The 21,317-nt window shown below is 49.0% G+C and overlaps 1 protein-coding gene across 2 annotated transcripts in view; it reads left to right on the forward strand.

Moving 5' to 3' along the window:
- nlgn3a (neuroligin 3a) overlaps window positions 1-8,123 on the forward strand; it is a gene marked incomplete in the record, with an annotated part of 124,867 nt that extends 116,744 nt beyond the window's left edge. For both annotated transcript variants that reach the window (XM_030368951.1, XM_030368952.1), the window contains 1 exon segment: window positions 7,196-8,123. In XM_030368951.1, the coding sequence (XP_030224811.1) occupies window positions 7,196-8,060 (865 nt within the window).
- Window positions 8,124-21,317: the final 13,194 nt, after the last annotated feature.

A 21,317-nucleotide genomic window follows, 5' to 3' on the forward strand; every position in this document is an offset into this window, starting at 1 on the left:
GTGTGCGTGTGCGTGTGTGTGGATGTGTGTTTACGGTGTGTGTGTGTGTGTGTGTGTGTGTGTGTGTGTGTGTGTGTGTGTGTGTGTGTGTGCTCTCTGTATGACCTGGTGGCGAGTACACCAAGCGCCAGAGGGGGGGGGGGGATACATCGGTTACGCGGGCGACAGCGGTGTCTGGGGCCCCTGAGAAACGCATGAGAAAATAAAAAGAGGCGGGGCTAAGCGGGCGCCGTTGCTGGCGAATTAATTGCGCCCTCCTTGTTTCGCAGGCGCAGTTGCTATTCTCAGCCGTGGAGAATGCAGGGACCTCGAGTAGCGTGGTGGAAATAGATTCTTGTCTCCGCCCTGAGGGCACCTGAATGTGTCTTCTCAGATTTGGTGATGGCCCGCTCTATGATCACTCAAGCGCTTCAAATTACACGCGCGGGGGGGAGGAGAGGAGAGGGGAAGTGGAGGTCCACACGACGGAGCGCAAGAAAAAGAAGATAGAGATCCATTCTTCTGCCTTTCGCTATCTACCTTTTTACATCGGCGCTCGCGGTGCTCGGAGAGAGACAGAGAGAGAGAGAGCGAGAGAAAGAGAGGTAGAGAGAGTGACACAGAGGGAGAGAGAGAGAGAGAGAGAGAGAGAGAGAGAGAGAGAGAGAGAGAGAGAGAGACAGAGAGAGAGAGAGAGAGAGAGAGACACAGAGAGAGAGAGAGAGAGAGAGAGAGAGAGAGAGAGAGAGAGAGAGAGAGAGAGAGAGAGAGAGAGAGAGAGCGAGAGAAGGAGAGAGAGAGAGAGACACAGAGAGAGAGAGAGAGAGAGAGAGAGAGAGAGAGAGAGAGAGAGAGAGAGAGAGAGAGACAGAGAGAGAGAGAGAGAGAGAGAGAGAGAGACACAGAGAGAGAGAGAGAGAGAGAGAGAGAGAGAGAGAGAGAGAGAGAGAGAGAGAGAGAGAGAGAGAGAGAGAGAGCGAGAGAAGGAGAGAGAGAGAGAGACACAGAGAGAGAGAGAGAGAGAGAGAGCGAGAGAAGGAGAGAGAGAGAGAGACAGAGAGCGCGAGAGAGAGAGAGAAAGAGACAGAGACAGAGAGAGAGAGAGAGAGAGACAGAGAGAGAGAGAGAGAGAGGGAGAGAGAGAGAGAGGTAGCGAGGTAGCGAGGTAGCGAGAGAGAGCGAGGGGGTTTGCAGAATAGGCAACGTAAAAGCTACTCAGCCCGGAGCGCGAGAGCCAAGGCTATAGGTGCTACCTCACTCACAGTGGCAGCGACCCTCTTAACACAACCCAGGTGAGTCCTGTCCTCCAGCGAGGCATGCCTGCCAGCGCTCGCACGGCTCTGTCAGGGGGCCCACGCGTGTGTTGTATTCCGATTGGCGCGTCTCCGTGGCAACGGCTCCCGCGGGGGTCATTCCGCCGCGGTGTTTACCGGCAATATTATGGAACAATACACGCGTACACAGTGGAGGCTCGCGTGACACGTGGTCAAAAGCAGACGGGAGACCCCTCGCACGCGCACACGCGCGCACGCACGCACGCACGCACGCACGCACGCACGCAGGCACACACACACACACACACACACACACACACACACACACACACAACACACACAGGCATTTGGAAATGCACCCACACAGGGCCGGCTTCATCACACCTTGCTGGCCAAGGTCAGAGGGAGGTCAGCAGGTCGTGGGGAGGGGAGGGGGGGGGGGGGGGGGGGGGGGGGGAGCCGTAGGACTGGTTTATAGTGCTGGGGCCCATATGAACACATCAGAGGGAATCTGAAAAGGCCATTAAAACGCCCGCTTTTATGGCTGTAATAATCCCCCCTCTGCCCGCCCTGTAAGACCGCCCGATCCCCCCCCCCCCCCCCCCCTGGATTAAGTGAGGGGGTCGGCCGGGCGAGGGGGGGGGGGCTTTCAGCTAATGCAGGGGGCCGCCACTCCAAGGGTGCAGGGACCACAACACAAACACACACACTGCCGCTGCGTACTGGGGCACAGGTGGTGCTAGCTCACTGCCCACAACATGGGGCCGGGGCCCCGGCACAGTGTGAGGTATCAGGGCAGGGCAGGGGCACGAGGGGAGCTCTGCTCTTGTTGCTATGGATACGACAACAAGTAGAACGGGGAGGTGAGCGCCGAGTGCACGCGGCCAAATTGAGTGAGTGCACCTCAAACAAAGAAGGTGAGGAAGTGCCTTAGTTTGTCTGGGGGTGCAGTGTGTGTGTGTGTGTGTGTGTGTGTGTGTGTGTGTGTGTGTGTGTGTGTGTGTGTGTGTGTGTGTGTGTGTGTGTGTGTGTGTGTGTGTGTGTGTGCGCGTGTGCGCGTGTGTGTTCGGGGGAGGAGGGGGGTTCGAGGGGTAGGGCAGAGGGTTGGTGGAGTGAGTTCATTTCTTATATCTTTAACGAGAGTTCCCTAACTGCGCAGGGACCGTGGGCAAACCACCACCATCAGCAGACTACTGATGTGATATCATCAGGGCTTTCCCTCCCGAGTCTTTTTAAAGTTCTAATGTATCTCTGTGATGATTGAGCTTCCTCCAGGCACGGCTAACCTCTGAGCCGCAGCATATTTCACATTTAGAGGGGGGTGAAGAGAATAGGAAGAACATGGCCTACAGTATCAAACCGATTTCTGTCCAAATAATTAGGGTGAGCGCTCCGTTCTGACACATCCGACCAGATTCGAGGGAGCACAAGCCGTTTCATCATTCCTGTATTTCTTATTTTCTATACAGGCTGTACAGATTGTCAGCATATCCCTGAATGCAACACTGTTTTACCATTGGAATACTTATTATGGGAGAAGGGTTTGGGGATATCAGTATACATCACAATATCATTATGGATCTAAAATAGCATTCCAGTGTTCAACCAAGCATTATTCAATTGAAGTATAAGGCTATCTAAGCTACAGTAGCCGACTTTCAGAAGAGATTTTACCATCTCTCGTTTTCTCATTTCTCATTCCAAGCCTTCCCCTATGTCTATTATTACTAATTCTTAGCAAGGCCATATTTCCTAATCCTCGTTAATTAAGACTACATAATCGGTATCACAATAAGTCAATACCCTCGTTTCATTTCGACGATGCAACATCACTTGAAGACGATAAATGACCGTATCGAATTTCCACTCAGCCCAATTTAGCAGCAAAGCACTCTGGAGACACTGCAGGGAATATCTGACTTTATGTTATTAACATATACCATGCAGAAACATATAATTATACAGAGCAGCGGAGAGAGAAAGAGAGAGAGAGCACTAGGATCAGGCCTCCTTTGACCCCTGAGCTCAGCACACGACCTCGAAACAACGAGATCGTATCCAAAGTTACAAAAAAATGTAATCTCGCAGTTTTATTTGTTGCACTTTTCACCATCGACGCCGCAATGATCATCCGAGCATATGTGTGTGTAATTAGATAAGGCAGCGAGTTGTCCTTTAATGCGGCAAATCAAATTAACTAAAGACGCCATATCGATTTTTTTTTGTATTCTCTAAATTATTCATATTCTCTCGCAGCGAAGCAGCCAGCCAGCCACCACGGAGCGATTCAGAGTCCTCTGCACCACTGCTCCCTTGTTCCACAGACACGCCCGTTTGTTTTCTCAGATGAACGTTTGCCATTACAATGCATGAAACTGATAGGCGTGCGGAGAGAGGAAATGTGTGTTGTTATGGAGATTCCAGGAACTCCTATTAAGTGCAATTGTTCTGCCCTGGGTGTTGTCGTGCTGATTGTTGTGTGTTTTTGTGTGTTTGGGACTGTTTGTGTATGGGTGCGTGTGTGTGTGTGTGTGTGTGTGTGTGTGTGTGTGTGTGTGTGTGTGTGTGTGTGTGTGTGTGTGTGCGTGTGCGTGTGTGTGTTTGTGTGTTTGGGACTCTGTGTGTGTGTGTGTGTGTGTGTGCGTTTGTGTGACATCTAAATGTTTGTGTTTGCATCTAAATGTATGCATGTGTATGGCGTGTGTGTGAATCTAACTTTCTGTGCCTCTGTATGTGTCTGTACATTGTGTATGTGTGTGTGTGTGTGTGTGTGTTTGTGTATGTGTGTGTGATTGCTGTGCATCTAACTGTTTGTGCGCGTGTATGTCTGTACACGTATACGTGTACGTTTGTGTGTCTGCGTGCATATGTGTGTGTGTGTGCGTGATTATATGCTTGCATCTAAATGCGTGCGATGAGTGTGTGTATCTAAATGTGTGTGTGTATGTGTGTGTGCATCTAACTGTATGTGTGCATGCAAATGTGTGTGTGGGTGCCATCTCTGCACCGTGAGGCTCCTTGCAGCGAACGTGCCCGAGACGTCACTGGCAGCCCCGTTGATGTGCTGTTCTCTGGCATGTTGAGCATGGGGGAATCAATATGACCTTACCACCACCAACCCGCTCCTTTGAAACCTAATTACTGATATTCGGCTACAAAGTCATCATAGCCAGCCTGTCAATATTCATTGGGGATCATTACGGGACTAATAAAAGAGATTATTTACGTGGCTGCTAGGCTGACACTGGCTCATGCCCAGGGACTCAACACCGGCTATTGCAATTCACCATCTCTCTCTCTCTCTCTCTCTCTCTCTCTCTCTCTCTCTCTCTCTCTCTCTCTCTCTCTCTCTCTCTCTCTCTCTCTCTCTCTCTCTCTCAATGTATGTTTCCCTCGGTCTGTCTCTCTGTGTCTCTGCTTCACATCCTCTCTCACTTGGTTTTCTCCGTCTCTCTGTTTCTCTGTTTCTCTCTCTCTGCACCTTTCCCACTCTCTCTCTCTCTCTCTCTCTCTCTCTCTCTCTCTCTCTCTCTGTTTCTCTGTGCTCCTCTGTCTCTCTGTCTCTCTGTTCCTCTTTCTCTGTGTTTCTCTCTCTCTCTTTGATTCTCTCTCTCTGTTTCTCTGTCTCTGTGCTTCTCTGTCTCTCTGTCTCTCTGTGCCTGTGATTCTCTGCGCCTTTCCCTCCCTCTGTTTCTCTGTCCCTCTGATTATCTCTCTCTCTCCTGAGAGATTACTCACCTGCTCTCCTTCTCACTCACTCTCCCACTGTCTCTCCCGCCCTCTCCCCTCTCCCAAGTCCTCTCAGGTACTATTAACCTCTCCCTACCTATTCTGACACACAGGCAACGCACACACACAGAAACACAGAAACACACACAATATGACACACGCACACTCATGTTCTTCCTCCCCCTCCCTTCCACGTCATCTCACCTCTCTCAGAAGCATTGACCTGAAAAAAGAAAAATAAAGGACAGCAGAAGAAGGGCCGGAGGCGGGGGGGGGGGGGGGGGGGGGGTCGGCGGCGTAGAGATTTCATCTGGCATGGCTTTTAATTCCTTTGGCTTTGTTTGGAGTATCTTGACCCTGCCTATTCATACCCACACCGCAAACCATCTACACATTGAAACACACACAGAAGCACACACGCAATCACACACACACAAACACATACGGCGCTGCCAGGTCCCTAGACCCCCAAAAGAACCTGAACTTTGCTCACTTCATCACCACGTTGAGACCCGCAAAGATATTTCATGACATTTACAGAAACGTCTTGCCGGATTCCATCTTGCCTTCCTCCCCCTCTCTCTCTGTCTCTCTCTTAGTCTCTCGCTCTCACACCCAGTCTCTTCTCTCTCTCTCTCTCTCTCTCTCTCTCTCTCTCTCTCTCTCTCTCTCTCTCTCTCTCTCTCTCTCTCTCTCTCTCTCTCTCTCTCTCTCTCTCTCTCTCTCTCTATCAGTCTATCTTCCTCTCTCTGTGTCTCTCTCTCTCTGAAGCAGAATAGTGGTTCTTGGCCAGTCATTCTGTTTTTCAAGGCCATGTAACGGTGCTTTCACAAAGTCACTTCCACGGCGACTCAAGTTATTTCACGTTCCTCCAGGACCACTGTGGCGTGTGCGCACTGCTGGCACGGTGCTGGAGCGAAGCAGCAGGGAGAAGTGTGATTGTAGGAGATTGCTATATGTTAATTCCTTCAATAAATCAATAGCCTCACTGTAATTGAAATGGCTGGCCCGTCCAGGGTCAGACGTACCGGAGGCAAACAAGCGAAACACTGAACTCTGTAGGGGGGATGCGGTACTGCAACCCCCGCCCCCGACGCCTGGTGTGGGTGCACCTTATGTTTGTCTTACAGTCTCTTATGCATATTGGCACGCATTCTTGCGTTTGTGTGTGTGTGCGGCTGTGCGCCTATACACACAGGTATTGACTTCCGTATACTTCACTCTGCCCTTCAAATACATAGACACATGTACACATGCACGCACACACACACACACATGCACACACACACACACACACACACACACACACACACACACACATCATCACACGCACGCACACAGAAACACACACACGTGCACGCCCACACCCACACAAACAAACACTGTCCGACGCTAACAAACGCGTGCAGAAGGGGGGGGGGGGGGAGGCGTCTCCATGGCTCCCTTTAGTGTCTTGATTAATATTGTCCACTTTGCATCAGCGCACTGGAAGCTAATGCAAACGGCGCATGCCTTCCCCGAGCAATTAGCAGTGGGGGGGCTCCAGCAGCGCCGGATTATCAACAAACCAGCCCACTTCCTGATGCGCGCCTTCGGGGCCTGCAGGCCCTCACTTATTCATACGTGTTTACACTGGAAGCCCTGCCCCCCCCCCGGCGCCCTGATGTGGGTGGCTCTCCCCGTGGCACGAGGCTCGAGCCTCGTGCTCGAGGAACATCTGGAACTAGAGAGAGAGGGACGTGTGTGTGTGTGTGTGTCTGTGTGTGTGTTGAAGACAGGGTGGTGTGGAGAAGGTGCGGTGTGGTGTGGTGGACAGATGTGTGGCGGTACACACTGTGACGGCTCGGGGAAGGTTGTCTGGGACTGCTGCAGCCCCCAGCTGTGTTCTGAGAATAACGCTGTGAGCAGCTTCTGGCTGAACCACTATGGGTTGAATTCATTACTTTTCTTTCTATATTTGTTCTCTATGTTTATTCATCCCTTTCTTCTTATTATATCTGGTCTTCAAATTTGGGGTAATAAATGTAATTTGCGGTTCGTCACTCCAAGTCTTCACTTCATGAAATGAGTTGCCTCATTCCGCATCCTAAACTCTGATTAGCGTCAAATTCATTGTCCATTAATGGCCACGAACAGCCCTGGTAGTGAACCCTCCCTCTCTCTCTCTCTCTCTCTCTCTCTAACCCTCTCTCTCCCCCTGTTCTCCTCTCCAGAGACCCCAACAAGCCGGTGCCCCAGGACACCAAGTTCATCCACACCAAGGCGAACCGCTTCGAGGAGGTGGCCTGGTCCAAGTACAGCCCCCAGGACCAGCTGTACCTGCACATCGGCCTGAAGCCGCGCGTGCGCGACCACTACCGCGCCACCAAAGTGGCCTTCTGGAAGCACCTGGTGCCCGAGCTGTACAACATCAACGACATGTTCCACTACACCTCCACCACCACCAAAGTGCCGCCGCCCGAGACCACCCAGAACACCCTGTCCACCAAGCGGACCGCCTGGCCCTTCAACACCAAGCGGCCCCCCATGTCGCCGGCCTACAACAGCGAGGACAAGGACGGCTGGAGCGAGGAGGGCGAGGAGCCCGGCCCCCTGGTGGTGGAGAACCCGCGGGACTACTCCACCGAGCTCAGCGTCACCATCGCCGTCGGCGCCTCGCTGCTCTTCCTCAACGTGCTGGCCTTCGCCGCGCTCTACTACCGCAAGGACAAGCGGCGGCAGGACTCTGGCCGCGGGCCGCCCAGCCCCCAGGGGCGGCAGGGCGGCGGGGCCAACGACATGGGCCACCACGGGCCGGAGGAGGAGATCATGTCGCTGCAGATGAACCAGAGCCACCACGAGTGCGAGGTGCAGGGGGGCAACGGCAACAGCGAGGCGTCCCTGCGGCTGGCCTCCCTGCCCGACTACACGCTCACCCTGCGGCGCTCGCCCGACGACATCCCCCTGATGACGCCCAACACCATCACCATGATCCCCAACTCGCTGGTGGGCATGCCCAACCTGCACCCCTACAACACCTTCACGGCCGGCTTCAACTCCACGGGCCTCCCCCACTCCCACTCCACCACGCGGGTATAGCTTTAAACGGAAGGGCGGAGGGCGGAGCGGGAGCTGGAGGAGGAGGAGGAGGAGGAGGAGGAGGAGGAGGAGGAAGGAGGCGTGGAGGAACGGAGAGGGTTGACACTATAATAAAGGCGCAGAGGATTGTGTTTTATAAATATCACAGGGAGAGGAGCGGGACGCGGGGGGAGGGGTTGTTTGGAGAGCACGGCGGCGGGAGACGGATTTCAGAAACGTAGAGTGATTTGACTCGACTTTTACTACGATGGGGGAAGTCTCCGCGAGCTCTCTGCGGATGTCAAGTTGTGCAGAGCTGCCAAAATCAAACTGCTTTTCCTATTCCCCTCGACAGGGACGGGGATCTTTCTGCAGTGTGTTTTTTCTTTCTTTATTTTTTAAATTTTCTTTTCTAAATAATCATTTTAAAAGCGTTTTTAAAAAAGCAAGACTGAGAAGACACAAAACCGTTTCTTTTTTTTTTCTTTTCTGTAATTCATAACAAAAAACAAAGAGAAGTGCTTTTTATTTCCCATCCCTGCCTCCTAAGGGAGACTCCCACTAGAACAATGGCCTCCACGTCGATAACCGCAAGATGTTTTTAATTGCTTTATTTTCTTTTTCTTTGCGTTTCGATGCCTTACAACAGTGTATTTCTTTGTGTTTTGCTTTCTGCCCCCGAGACTATTCCACGTTGGCCATGATTAGCGTTGACTCGAGACTCTCTCACCAACGACAAGGTGCTGAACCCAGAGGACATGCAGATACAGAGATCTCCAAACCCTTTTCTTTCCACAGCCCTCACAAACGGTCTTATCTTCCCCTCTTGTTTGGTCTTATTCCTTTCTGGTTTCTTTTGAGCTCGTCTAGAAACGGTGTGTTTGGAGACAGACTCTGGCCCAGGAGATGACATGACAGAGATAAAAAAAAAAAACTATGTTACTGTGATTGTTTTGTTAAGAAAAAAAAAGTGCATCTTTTACAGCCAAGTTATGTGTTACGCTCCAATATTATCTTCACAAAGCGTGTGTTTGTGTGCAAATGGGGGGGCTCTGAGCACCTGTGTGGGTGTGTGTGTGTGTGTGTGTGTGTGTGTGGGTGGGTGATTGGGTGCATGTGCAAATGGTGTGCCGTTTGCAGGGCTGCAAGTGTGGTTATGAATTGGAGATAACGGAAGGAGTCATTGTCTGCAGTCGCAAGGGAGAGAGCAATCGGCTTGTATGAGTGTGTGTTTGTGGGTACTATACACTTACGTGTGGGTGTGCACGCGCGCGTGTGTGTGTGTGTGTGTGTGTGTGTGTGTGTGTGTGTGTGTGTGTGTGTGTGTGTGTGTGTGTGTGTGCGTGTGTGTGTGTGTGTGTGTGTGTGTGTGTGTGTGTGTGTGTGTGTGTTGGGGGAAAGTGTGTGTGTGTGTGTGTATATGTATGCGTGTGTGTGCATGTATGTGTGTGTGTGTGTGTGTGTGTGTGACGTGTGGGGAAAGTGTGTGTGTATGTATGTATGTATGTATGTGTGTGTGTGCATGGGAGGTCGTGTGCATGCATGTGTATGTGTGTGTGTGTGTGTGTGTGTATGTGTCTGTGTGTGTGTGTGTGTGTGTGTGCGTCAATGCACCTGGTTTGACCTGTTTTGCTTTGTTGTGTAGTTAGTGTGCGGTGGGGCTAGGGCTGAAGGGCTGGGTTCTCCCCCATGTTGCTGACTTCTGTTCACCCACCGTGGTGTTTCTGCTGCGTCCCTGGCCGTCAGTCTGTCTGCGAAATAGCACTTTTGTTATTTTTAAAAAGTTATATATGTCTAATTTTTTGCTTAAAGATTATGGAATAGATCTATTATTTTACGTGTAAAATAAATAAAAAAAACTAGATGAAGACTCAACTGAACTAACTGACATGATTCCATTGACTTTGTAAGAGTTCCTCTTGAACAGGGGAAAGGGGGCCTGTTTGCGCTGAATAAACCTACATCAGCGCACACTTGTATTTCTTTGAATATATATATATATAAATATGGGCATACATACATATATATATAGGGCTTCTATGAAGATATTGTCCCCATTACAGAACAGAACAGCTAGTTTCACCATCAGACAGTGGAGCACCAACATAAACATTAAGGCTATTTGTATGTGCTGTCGTTTCTTCCAACACCGTATAACCACACTTGCCCTGCTGGGTGTCTTTGTTAAAGCTCTATATGTATATTTATGTATAAATATATTTAGTATTTATTTATGTATACCAGACGCATACATGCTGATTGTGCCATGTGCCAAATTAAAACTGTAAAAATGGAGAAGTTTGCACTAAACTTTTTGTCATCCCTCGATCAAAGTCTTCTCTTCCTGCCATTTTTCGCTTTCCTCTCCATTTCAAGTTGAGTTAAAAGAAAAAGAGCTCTATCAAGTACAAGTCTCCCTTCAGGACTTCCTGCCTAGCCCTTCTCTCTCTCTCTCTCTCTCTCTCTCTCTCTCTCTCTCTCTCTCTCTCTCTCTCTCTCTCTCTCTCTCTCTCTCTCTCTCTCTCTCTCTCCCTCCTTCACTCTCTTCCTTTTCATCCGACCTCCTTCCCACTGCCGCTCAGTGAGAAACCCTTTGAGGTAAAGCAGGCTAACAGCTCGGGGCCTATCTGAACACAGAAACTCCACATTTGACTACAATTGCTGTGCAGTATAGCCGCAGCCCACGTTGGCACAGCAGATTGCGCAAAAGATTGGCCTCACACATGAAACCGTCCTTGTGTTATTCCTTATTCTTTTGTAGACAGCGGAGACACGGTTGAATCTAATTCTAACGCTGCCTTTTTTCACCAAAAGTGTTTTCTATGCGCTTCATGTTCCCTGCTCTCTTCCCTGTGTGTCCCTAATGTATTGTATTTTTTTAAGTGTGCTTGACTCGGGCACTACTTATGAACTATGGCCACTTATCCTATGTCAAACCCTGCTCTTTGGGCATTCATCGTGTGTCTTTAAAGCTCAGAGAAGCAGCAGAGCAAAGTAGAGCCGCGCTGGACAGGTCACCGCTTATCTCGACACACTTAGCAGATATACACAGAGAGAGGGGAGGGCAAGAGAGAGAGAGAGAGAGAGAGAGAGACCCAAGAAAGAGACGGATAGAAGAGAGAGAGTTAGAGATGGAGCGGAGAGAGAGATAGAGAGAGAAAGAGAGAGAGAGAGAATAAAGAGACAGATAGAAGAGAGAGAGTTAGAGAGACGGAGCGGAGAGAGAGAAGGTTTTTTAGGTTTTCTTAAAGGGTAAGTGCTGCTCCGTTCCATGCCTCTCTGAGTCATCTGAGCTACTTGTCAGCTCGAGCAGAATCGTAGACTAGCGGCAGATTTAACAACATTAATTTAGAGAATAATAACAATAATAAACACTGGGGATTTGGTTCATTTGTTTGTTTTGATGCTGTTTGATCGTTGCAGCGAGCCAATGTTGGTTCTACGATTTTGTTCCTGTTCTCTCGAATTGAACCGAGGGACATCTCGTCATTGGGAAAAAATCTGTTATTTTTCTTCCCTTACTCACTGAAGGTCATGTAAAAACAACAAGTCAGCTCTATAACCTAAGGAAAACAACATACACACAGAGTGGATTTCACCAGAATCTCCCTCTGTTTTGGCTGCTGGAATGGTGCAGTCATGAACACGCTTTGACCCCGGTGCTAAAAAAAGCATCCAAATCTCGCCATGCTCCCCCCTCCCCTTCCCTCGTGCAGCTTGAGCATTTCAGTGACTCTAACCTCTATCTGTGACCACAAGTCTCTGTCAACTGGCACAACCCCCCCAACACACACACACACAAACAAGACAGGAGGGGCTATGGAGGTAGGGGCAAAGCAAGCAGCATGGGAAGGCAGCACCTCCAATCCCTCAGCTCTCTCTCTCTCAATCGCTCTCTAACTCCCCTCCTCTCTATGGCTGTCTCTGTCTCTATCTCACTCTCTTTACCTCTATTACTGTCTCTCTCTTTCCTTGTCTCTCTTTCCCTGTCTCTTTCTTTCCCTGTCTCTCTCTTTCTCTCGTCCTCTCTCTCGCTCTCTCTACCTCTCTCCCGAAATCTCTCTCCTCCTCTGAAGCAGAGCAGATGTCACCGATGTCGGCAAAGATATTCCTGGAGGCCTGAGGGGACAAGGGGGGGGGGGGGGACAGGGGGGGGGGGGTATACACAGAGAGGAGACGCCTAATTAGTGCCACACCGAGACGGGGCGACGAGGAGCGGCGGGGGGGATGTTGTCGATGCGGCGGTTGTGGTAGTGATGGCGATGGTGATAGTGGATGTGGAAGCACCACACCCCACCTCAGCCCCCTCCCCCCACCTACCATCTTAGAGATAAGGGGGTCAACCCTCTTTCGTCGGAAACCTGCAGGCTTCATGATTAAAAAACAAGCAAAGAATTACTTCCTGTGACAGGAATAATGAATAGTAAAAAAGGCAGCGTGTGCATGCGGGAGAGAGAGGCAGAGAGAGGTAGAGAGAGATAGAGAGGGGGGAGGGAGAGAGGCAGAGAGAGAGGTAGAGAGAGGTAGAGAGAGATAGAGAGGGGGGAGGGAGAGAGGCAGAGAGAGAGGTAGAGAGAGGTAGAGGGGGGAGGGAGAGAAAGGGGGAGAAAGAGAGGGGGAGGGAGAGGAGAGAAGGGGAGAGAGGGAGATAGAGAGGCAGAGAGATCGAGAGAGAGAGGGAGAAAAAGAGACAGAGAGGGGGACAGAGGCAGAGAGAGAGACGGTGAGGGATACAACGAGAGGGAGCGAGGTGAAATACTTTGCACATGCAGTTGGGTTTCGGAATTCAGTGATGGTGTTTGAAAGTGACATCATTGGTGGGGTTGGCTAGAACGGCCCTGTGGGGCTCGGCGCTCTGCCTCGACAGCAACTGAAAAACCCCAGCCTAGGAAATGGATGTGCCAAATTACACAGTGCCACCCGCTGGGATTCTAGTGCAGGTGTCTGGGTGTGTGGGTGTGTGTGCATGTGTGGGTGTGTGGGTGTGTGTGCAAACAGTGCTACTGAGAAGTCTATTTCTACCAGTGGCCATGCTGTTTCCTATAAACCCACCCATCCCTGTTTCTCACTCCTTTCTCTTTCTCTCTTTCTTCACTCTCTGACTCTCGGTCTGCCTCTGTCTCTCTCTCACTCACCCTCCATCTCTCTCTCTTTCATACAATATTTTTTGTCATCCCTCAAACAAGCCCTGCCTCTAAGTATCTGCCGCGTTTAATATTGCTTTCTCTATTTGTCTGCCAAAGCACCATCATCTGGACCATTCCATCACTTAAGATTTCATTTTCTCTGATGACTGTGTTGCTCTACAGAGAAAAGGCTCTGCTGTAGTCTACTTTGAATAGTCTGTTTCCTAACGGGTGAGAAAATCATGCCATTATATTCCAAGATATGAATAATCTATTATTTTTGGGGAAATGTTTATTCTTTTATTTGTTGCTTCCTGTGGAGATTAGACAATGTGTTCACAAATTCATTAGGTTTTCCAAACAAAAGGCCCGGAGAAATACTTTCCATGCCAAGAAAATAACCAACAGCTAAAACTTCTCAGTCTTTGTATCGAAAAAAAAAAACCAGTTACAGTTATTAATAATCTTTCTGCTTACCCTAATGCCATTGTACAGACAGCTTCAGATGCCCTGTTTTATCTGTGTCCAAGTCTTCATTTATGTATTTAAAATCATGCCCACTGGAGTAACATGGTCAAAATAAAAATATCTATATCTGTTTCTATATCTGGGTTTGCTTCGTTGCCTTCAGGGAGTTTGTCCATGTTGTAAAATCGTTCTGACAGTTAATGTTGATAATATATACTTTTCTAAACGACAAAGAATACAAATCAGCAGAGATCAACATGAACTCCTTATCCTAGACGTTGGCCAACTCCATCGTATATCGTTTCAAACAACCCCTTTTGATCCACAAAAACACAAAAATCGGGACCAAACAATCCCATTGAGATACAGAGGCCCCGATTTGGAGATCACATTAGGGGGAGGCTCCTCACAGGCTTCTTCTGGCCGGGCTTCTAATGTGAAAACGGGACAGTGAGAGAGAGAGCAGTGAGGGTCCACGGGGGTACAGTAAAGAAGCATTACAGCCTATAGTTCATCCTGGTGGAGTCTCTCCCTCGCTGCCCGTGGCCTAAAGCTGCCTGTCCACTGCATAATGATCCGCCCTCCGCAAGATGGATGGCCTGCAGAAATCTGGGGGGGGCCCGCAGAGACAGGAGCCTCGGGGCTCCGGGCTGTGTGTAAAGCAGGTAACAACACAGAGCAACAAACAAGTTCCAACCCCCTACAGATCGCTGCTATAGCAGCCGCCCCCCCCCCACGCCCCCCTCCCCGCTCCAGTAAATACTGTGACCGGCAGAAACGATCTGTTTATTTCTGGATTTATTTATTTATTCGAAGGGGGAACCATTTCCCGCGTTTAGTTTCGGCGCCTAATGGCCACCACAAAAATAACAAAAAAAAAGAGGATCACAACAAAACAGGAATTCAACAGGCGTGTAAAACAACAGAGCCCTTAAGTTCCCTTGCGCTTAGCGGCCTCGTCATTCTCAGCGTTTAACTTCCTAATTTGGATATCTTTCACAATTCCTGACGCTGAGCCGTTCTCACACACAGCTCACACTCATGTTCGGTTGCGTCAGCTCGGGAGAGCCATCAGATCGCGGGCCACAAATGCCTATCCTCGGATATGGGGTTGCGGGGGAAAGGGGCACGGTTGCATCAGGAGACCCTTGATGTCATCATAGTACCAGTAGGCTAGTGACTCTAGTATATATATATGCTCTTTTTAACGGAGACCATACCGACTTTACAGTGTCACTAAACTACCGTGCAAGTGCTCCCTCTGAAATCCTATAGAGAATGCACTTTGATGCCGACGGCCTCGGAAAAGTTGTCCAATCTTTTGGTGTCACGTTTTTTTGGCAAGTGATGCTTACATACATTCTAAAACACATTCCAGTTCGTTTTCCGACCGTTTGCAGACAGTTTCTATCAGGAGAAAAATGTGTGTGCGTTTACATAGCCTTTTCAACTATGCAAACCACAATCCTTTGCATTGTGAAGCAGAAACTACAGGATGGATGAAATACCAATCCTACACACATTTCGCTAGCTATTCTACAAAGAACCAACCCAATTTATTACTGATAAGCATTGAGACCCCACCACTGTTCAAATCGACTACTATTTTGCTCCTGTGCTCATATTTGATGAAAACAGAAACAGTTTAGACACATTTGTAATAAGCCACAATTTAAGGTTTCGCTTTCTTTACTGTCAAATAGTCTTGTCTTGGCATACATTTATGCTTATTGTTACGTTTTCTGCAGAGCACGAAATATGGCCTCATTTCCCATTAAATGAAATGTGATGAAAGCACGTTCGCTCTCTTAATGTATGCAGTGTAAGCTTCTGTTCATTTCATCTTTAGAAGATGAGGTTTTTCCCCTCTTCGTCTTGCCTCGCTTCGAAATAAAATCTCTGTGAATACTTGAGGAATGGGTTCTGTGCGACTGCGATGGGCTGAAGGGTTCCTTGTTTGTATGATTCAAAGGGGAGAACCAGGTTTGCCTGACAACCAGGTAGTGTGTAGCCCAATCACTTGCGAGTGCAAGGGCAGCCTCATGTCACGATGAAGCATCACCGCTTGTGTCCGCCACCGCCATATGGGATTGCAATTCCGGACACAGTACCTATTTGACTATGATTATGATGATGATGAGGATGTGCAATGCTTTGCTCCTCATTACTTTTACTGAAAGGTTTTGATTGGTTGTACTACAAGGCTACATCAATCAACCATTATAGAGGCAACAGAAAAGGCTAAGAATTAACAATGCTATTTGTAAACAGATGAAATCCACAGTGAGGGCTGAATCTTTATCAAGACTGTAGAAGAAAGATTCCTGGCTGATGTAAAAGCCCCCAGATAGCACTTGATGTTAAGGCCCCTTTTGGAGTGGGGAGAATGTTCAGAACAGCATTATGTTCACAAGGAGCATCTCAGAAAGGAATTGTTGCCCACATCCTACTCGATACAGGGAGACAGGGCTAAACAGGAAATGACATGGCCATCTGTGAAGGCTTGGATCGCAAAAGCACACAAAATCCAGGAGACATTATGTAAGTCCCCGGAAGGATCTTACAATCAAGTGTGTGCGAGCATGAGTGTGTGTGTGTGTGTGTGTGTGTGCGTTTGTGTGTAAGTGTGGTTGTGTTTGTGCGTGTGCGCGTGTGTGTGTGTGTGTGTGTGTGTGTGTGTGTGTGTGTGTGTGTGTGTGTGTGTGTGTTATGTGCAAGAGAGGGAGAAAGAGCCAGAGAAAGCCAGGGAGCGAGCCAGACACTGCTCTGTGTATGTGTGTTTGTGTGTGTGTGTGAGTTTGCGTGGTGTGCCAGCTAATTCCTTGGGAGAGGATTGTTAGCCTAGCCCATTTGGAGGAACTCTCGTGGGAGGTTCAGATGCTGCGGTTCCCTGGTTCAGGTGGATGGCAGAACGGGGTAGTACAACCACAGCAGGGCCCTGCCAACTGTATCCCGCGTGTGTCCCGCGGACGCCTCAGCGCGCTGGGCTTTGGCTATATCCCCGGTGCGTTTAACCAACGTCTGATAATGGCCGACGTCTGCTTCTGTGCCACTGTCAATTGCATCTTCATTAGAGACATGGGGGAGGGGGGTTGTTCACTTGTTGGAAAACAAAACAGCAAATTAATTTCATGTGACATTTATGAGTGCGGGGGCGTGCGTCCGTAGGTGGCCGCTCTAAAGGGGTGGAGTGTGATCTTTATTATCCCACCCTCCTGCGCTCCTATCGTAGCCTCATGATAATATCAATTCATTTCAATTTATCAGTTAATGAACTCAGTTCATCCATCATCTTTCCTGTCTGGTGGCTGGATAAACAAGGCCACAGTTTGAGGCGGTGGCTGCTTATCTCCGCGCTCTGCCAATCAGAAGGCCGGCGTCATAGTAATTAGAAGATAAACAATGCCAGGGCTGACCCACGGCACAAATCTGGTAGCGCAATATCGGATCACGTCAACAAGCAATTTATCAGCAGATAATACACGCTACGGCAACAGCAACAGCTGCCTGTGATGATTGTATGTATTTCGTTTCTTTCACATTCAATAAAAAGTGGTGAATATTGATCAAAGTGACAGGGAGTGGCACATGGGTGTCAGGTCTATCACCAGAGCGAGGCAGGTCTGGAATACAAACGGCAGATGGGGGAACATGGTCCGTGTAAGCGGTGGTGCATAGCGATTTTTATCTTTCCCTTGACCGATGAGTGTCTGCGGTTGTTTTTCACTTTTTTTCTTCTGCATTCCATTGTCTCGCGGCACGTTCACTCAAGACAGGCTGTGCTCTCCTTGCATTATTTTATTTTATTCTTCATCCGCAGCCCTTGAGGGAAGTTTCTCCGACGTCGAAGCAGTTTGTTTTCCTGCATTCCTGAACAGCTGTGGCCTCAATCAGTCATCCCCCTCTTCTTTTGATTTGAGTGGGACAGACAATCTGGAGGAGTACCAAAGAGGAGGAGGAGGAGGAGGAGAAGAGGAGGATGAGGAAGAGGAGGCAGGCTGCCCTTAACTCAAAACGGTCCAATCACCTCACCCCACCGCTCTCCCCACCCCCTCCCCCCTCTCCCCCACCCCCCTCCCTCCCAGCATCCAACAGAAACCGAAACAATTCATCATCTTCCTGTCAACTCTTAATTCTTCTATCATTATTTTTTGAGTTAATGTGCTGTCTCAGGGGCATTAACCTTGTGCTCTCCCATCGCCCCCCCCCCCCCCCACCATCCCTCTGCCAAGCCCCCTGTTGGCCCGCAGTTTGGGGTTAAGTGACTGGGTCAGAGTGCAGAGGAAGAAGTGGACTCCCTGGGCAGAGTGTCCAATAATGAGACATAAAGAGGCAGTCAACAGTATGCTGAACGTACAGCCTGTCCTCCTCCCTTTGTTGACGTGCGCGCTATGGGCGATGTAATATGATACGCAATACCAAGCAAGTATGGGGATAAACAAACTGCTTTAAAAAACAGACGCTTTTTCTTGTTTTTATTTTTTGGGGTTCGAACAGCGCAAAAAAAATTAAAAGCTTTATAAATCAAGCTTCGTTGGAATAAGCCATCAAGACAATGGGCAAATGGAAAGTCATAGGGAAAACTGAATAATCCTTTTGTTATGGCAAGAATGACAAGCGCCACCATCCAACTCCCCCTCGACCTCAGCTTGTCGGGTGCGCGTTCAATTGTTCAGCAGAATGGAGGTGGTGGTGGTGGTGGTGGTGGCCAGATGATGCTCCCAGTTAGAAATGGAAAGCTCAGTGAGAAAACAGAGCTGCCAAATGTGGCACGAGAGCAGCCAGCATTGCCTGTGTCATCTCTCCACCCAACAACGTGTTGCTTTGAGCTTTGACTACCCTGGCTGCTGCTGAGATAGACGTATACAGACTGGTATAAACTGCCAGCATCTGTTGCACCCGTATAATAAAATGACAGCAGCGATAGACGCAGCAGCGACGGTGGCTGTGGAAGAAGCAGGTGAACCCAATGAATACAAAGACGGATGAATATCAAATGACATGGCGTCGCTTCCATCCTCATTTATGCAAAATGCTCCAACAAGGTTGAATTCCGGGGACGTTTATTTTTGTTCAATTGAAACCAGCATTAATGGTACAGAAATGTCCAGGTTCTTCATGGCAAAGAGATTACATGCAAAGGAAGAAAAGAAACGAGTTTGTAAACCATTGTGTGACTGTGTGCACTAATGACGCATTCTTCATGTATTCTTTGGCCGGGGTTCAATTAATGCGAGCTGTGATCAGGTAGCACAAGCAAGTTTAAAGTATTAACCTTTTTTCTTTTCTTCACTGTGTACAGATGGATGTGACGTTAAATATGCTTATTATTTTGGGATTATCTTTTAATATATTACTGTCACTGCTGTCGCTGTAAGAAGTATTAAAAACTACATGTAATATGACACAGGAGGAAATAATACAATAGCAATATCATTAAAAGTTGTTTTAATTTGTCCACTTTTCTGTCGAATATGATGGTGACGAGAGCGTCAAAGTTTGACAATTGCACAAACTATACAATATGAAACAATATGAACAAAAAATTCAGACTAAATTCATTGCCATCCGAACATAAACATCGGCTCCTTCTTAAAAATGCAAGACGGTCTTAAAGCCCAGCTGGTGGAAATGCATCAAGACAGAAAGGAATTCATCATTTTATAAAAAAAAAAGAAATTGCCAGAAGGATTGCAAGCGGATTACTGGCGTGGCATTCGAGGGAATTTGAAAACGTGGCACAAACAAGGCCCCCCAACTCTCTAGATGCAGCCCTCTCATGCTCTGTGGCAGATGGACCCTCTCCTCACTCCTTCCCCCCTCTCCCCTGGATCCCGTCCTCTTCCCTGGATCTGACCCTGCTGGGGTCTGCGGAGTCTGGTGGGAGAGGGCGTTAGAGAGCACGTTGGAGGGATGAGAGGTTCAGCGCCGGTGGCAGATGTACGTAAGGGAACAGCATGCCCTTTAATAGCTAAGCGTTAACCTTTTCCCTACTGGGGCGACCAGGGATATGTGGACCTTTACCCCCTCCCCCCCTCCACCCCAACCTCACCCGACCCTCACCCCCACCTTGCAGATCTGTTTAGATATTGTGGGGCTACGCTTGTGTTACCCAATGCCCTCCTCTTCTCACCTCTCACTCTCTCTCTCTCTCCCGCTCTCTCTCTGCTGTGTTCCCCTCTCCGTTCACATCTCTGGAAGACAAATGGGGGAGGGGGGGATTGCAACGATAAAAATAAGAAAACACACGATAAAAACGAAAGATACAGGTGCCGCTATAAATGATGGAATAAAAAGCCCAACAAGGGTTCATAAATGTACAGCCCTGGAACACAAACACACGCGCACACATTGAGACGGACACACACACACACACACACACACACACACACACCCACACACACACCCACACCCACACACGCACAGATAGAATCACATACACTCACACGGGTCATGGACACTCTTAAACACACGGCTGGTTTCAAAGTGATGGCAGGCAAGCACGGCGCTCGTCTACTCGGGTCTAGCGAGCCACAATCACTGAAGACCACATAGATAGACCTCCAGAGTTCCAGACATGCCATTTACACACTCAAGACGTGCGCTCCGATTGGAAGGCCCCACGCAGTCTGTATCTCAGTGTGTAACGAGCATACACTCTGTCAAAGTCGTGCGTAACTCACTGCGGACGACACACTTGTCAGCCTAAGTGCGGCAGGAATAGGGGGAAGATTGAGTGATAGGGGGTGTAATTCTTTTAAATACGCACCAGAGAGCTCCCGGTCCAAGCTGTCGATGAAGCTCTGAAGATCCACCGTGTCTCCCAGCCGCGCTGCGGAGGACAAAGAATGCAGACGGAAGGGATTGTGAATTAAAAAAAAAAGCCATACATTTTTGGAACAACAGAGACAGAACTTTTTTTCATTCCTTTGTGGTGGAAAAGCACAGCTCAGTTCAGTGGCATTTCCTGTAAAACCCAAACGGAAAAGTAGGAATTACATTCGTTTTGCTTTAAGAGCAATAAAAAGACGATTCAAAGCCGTTGCTTTCACGTTTTAAGGAGAACGCTGATCTCTTGTCTTCCCAAGAGCTGCACAGCACATTGGCTAGGATGTCCCGGGGCCTATTCTTCAACTAAATGCGTCCTCCTTATTTAAATGCAAGGGCCACTGCCACAGCCGGGCATCGTTATGCAAAAAGGGAAAACAATAATGTTAATGTACGTGCGGGCCACGCTTGGCTCGGTGCTGTTTATCGTAAATGTGCTGGAGGTAGTCAGGCAGTGTGTGTGCAGGCGAGGGCTCATCAAGGTGAGTGGCTGAGGATAGGAAGACGCACATGTAGACGTAGGGGTCCCTCACGTACCTTTAGCTGTCAGCGAGATGCCCGCTGGGCGGAGCTCCTCTTGGCTGGTGTTCAAACTGTTACCCAGAGAAGCTTCGCTGCCTTAGGGGGGGGGGGGGGGAGGGGGAAACAGGGGGACGTGGAGTCACAGGACAGAGATACAAAATAAAGGGGAGCGGAGATAGAAGATTTTTAAAAAACAACACCAGCATACAGAGGCCAGGCCATGGGAATGAGTCATAACAACAACTAAGGAGATGAAGAAAAGAGTCCTGCAGCTGCTCATTATAATAATGAGCGGTACAAATCTTCTCTCACTGGTTGACATCCCAAGCGAGAG

This window comes from Gadus morhua, chromosome 10 (assembly GCF_902167405.1).
Source record: "Gadus morhua chromosome 10, gadMor3.0, whole genome shotgun sequence".
Lineage (NCBI taxonomy): Eukaryota > Metazoa > Chordata > Actinopteri > Gadiformes > Gadidae > Gadus > Gadus morhua.